This window comes from Polistes canadensis, unplaced genomic scaffold (genome assembly GCF_001313835.1).
Source record: "Polistes canadensis isolate GaletaPanama2010 unplaced genomic scaffold, ASM131383v1 scaffold_1921, whole genome shotgun sequence".
NCBI lineage: Eukaryota > Metazoa > Arthropoda > Insecta > Hymenoptera > Vespidae > Polistes > Polistes canadensis.
This window is the reverse complement of record NW_014571462.1, coordinates 629-3,005: the sequence shown is the minus strand read 5'-3', so window position 1 is coordinate 3,005 and position 2,377 is coordinate 629. Positions and strand designations below refer to the sequence as shown.

Below are 2,377 nucleotides of genomic sequence, written 5' to 3'. Positions count from 1 at the left end.
AATGCTCTCGATTTATATGGACTCAATAATCAAAAAGTCAAACAGACTAGCTAACATTTTAGAAACTACTAACGGGGAAAAAGTTGATTTCTTGCATTATGTACATTTATGTACATTAGACATAGTATATGGTGAGATTTGGAAATTCTGAAAAGTTTAAAAAATGTGTATGAGCACAGTAAAATTTTCTAAAAATTATTTTTTTTATACTGATAGATGGCGTATTGGAAAGTGATTTAAACTTGTAGAGCAATCCGGATTGTAAACTTGATAAATATATGTAATAATCAGTAATAATCAGATGAATATTCTTAAATTTATAGTGTAATCTAATATTATTGCATATTTGTTTTCTTATTGTGAATTTTATTTTTATTTAGAATGCTAGAAATAACTATACAAAGAATAACGAAATTCTGGTTACATCCAAGTATTATATTTAACAATTCATCTATGGGCAAACGGCTACATGAGATTATGTCCCACTTTAATAAAATAACGAACGAGGTAAGAATAACAACAAACCATTTCTATTTTAAATTGTCTAATATTAAAAAAATATATTAGTTTGAAGTAAAATAATAATTTATTCATGTATATATAACTTTTATTCGTTAAGATTATAAAGAAAAAAAAGGAGTCAATGAATGAAGATAACTTTACCCGAGAAGGAAAAGATCTACATGCAAGTAAGAATAATCATTTTAAAAAATAATTTTTTAGTAATGAATTTATGGATAAATACCTTTTATAATAACAATTATTAATAGATTAATATTCTCCTCTAAATAAAGGAAAAAATACCAATCCAATCCTAGACGCCTTATTTAAGTCATTTTACGAGACAGGAGAATATTCGGAGACAGATATTTATAATGAAATAAATACTATAGTTATTGCAGTAAGAGTCATTTATTTATGAGTTTATAAAATTTCTTTTTCATTTTTATTATTTTTTAGGGAAGTGATACTGCCGCTAATACACTTACATATTTATTTTTAATGCTTGCCACGTTTCCGGACATTCAAGTATATTAGTTATTATTTTTTAAAAATCAATTATATTTTCATACAAAACTTGAATCATGTATTCGGCTTTTTCGATTCCAGAAAAAAGTATACGAAGAGTTGTACGATATGTACGGCTCAAGCGATCCTGTAGATGTTCCTTTTACAATGGAAGATACTAAGAAAATGAAATATCTGGAACGAGTCATCAAAGAAACTTTACGTCTTTTTCCTGGTGTTCCAGTTTTTGGGCGAACACTATGTAGCGATATAAAAGGTATTTTTACATATAATGAAATATTTTTTGTTTATTCTTTTCTTCTGTTGTCCTTACTGTTTTATGTAGTAATAATATGTATATATTTATTTTATTAAGCGAACGAAAATGTGATATTACCAAAAAACTGTCAAGTATTTTTTCCAATATTTTCACTTCACCGAAAAGATAAATATTGGACCGATCCCTTAAAATTTAATCCGGATCGGTTCTTGCCAGGAAATTACAATCCTAAATGTTTTCTCCCGTTTAGCTTTGGGAAAAGAAGATGCATAGGTAAAAGCACAGGTTTATTCATTCTTGAAATAATATTCTAATTAGTTGATCAGCTAAGTATATTTTTATTGAATATCGCTTTTTCAGGACAAATATTTGCAATGATCACAATTAAGGCAATTGCTGCTACTATATTGAGAAAATTTGCCGTTCGAATAGACGATGCATTATCAATTGAAAATATTAATCTAATATTCGGCATAACTTTGAAATCAGCGGAACCTATTTTTTTGAGATTTAACAAGAGATAATATTTATCATCAGTCTTCTATACTATGTTCTTATTAAACAATTGTAATAATTAACCGCGTAAAAAGAAACAATAAATTCTTAAAACTATACGTTTCTAATTTTTAATTAGTATATCGGTATTCGTATTCCTAATTATAAAAGATGCAATTTCACAAAAAAACTTAAAAATAAACACATTACAATAAAAATTCAATATATTACAAAATAACTCAAGTGATACTTAAATTTCTTTTATCGGTAAATTGGTTATAATGAGGATATTTGATTTTTTTTGCAGAAGTCAAAGTATCATATGGTCAGTTTTTAGTTTCATATAAAGTTATTAGTTTTGAGTGAGAAGAATTATTTTTTCCTCTGCATCTTTGTGGTGCGATTCTCACGGTCCGAACTGTGTCAAGAAATTTGCTGCTCGATTCATTCCTTTCGTTACGTTTTTACGTAACACCTTTCTTATTTCGAATTAATACGTTAACTGCCGTGAGATCACCGGTGACCTCAACACGACCGTTAGTAAAAATATATAATTTGAGTAAATATCGATTCTGATAAATTTTTAAATATACC

At 27.0% G+C, this 2,377-nt stretch overlaps 1 protein-coding gene across 1 annotated transcript; it reads left to right on the top strand.

The window, feature by feature from the left end:
• Nucleotides 1-380: 380 nt before the first annotated feature.
• LOC106792926 (cytochrome P450 4C1-like) lies at nucleotides 381-1,812 on the top strand (the record flags this gene model as incomplete). Its single annotated transcript, XM_014759461.1, has 7 exons — nucleotides 381-507; nucleotides 620-689; nucleotides 795-901; nucleotides 961-1,029; nucleotides 1,111-1,363; nucleotides 1,421-1,561; nucleotides 1,649-1,812. Coding segments are annotated over 7 exons (931 nt in total), but the record flags the coding sequence as incomplete, so codon positions are not given.
• Between the last annotated feature and the right edge of the window lie 565 nt (nucleotides 1,813-2,377).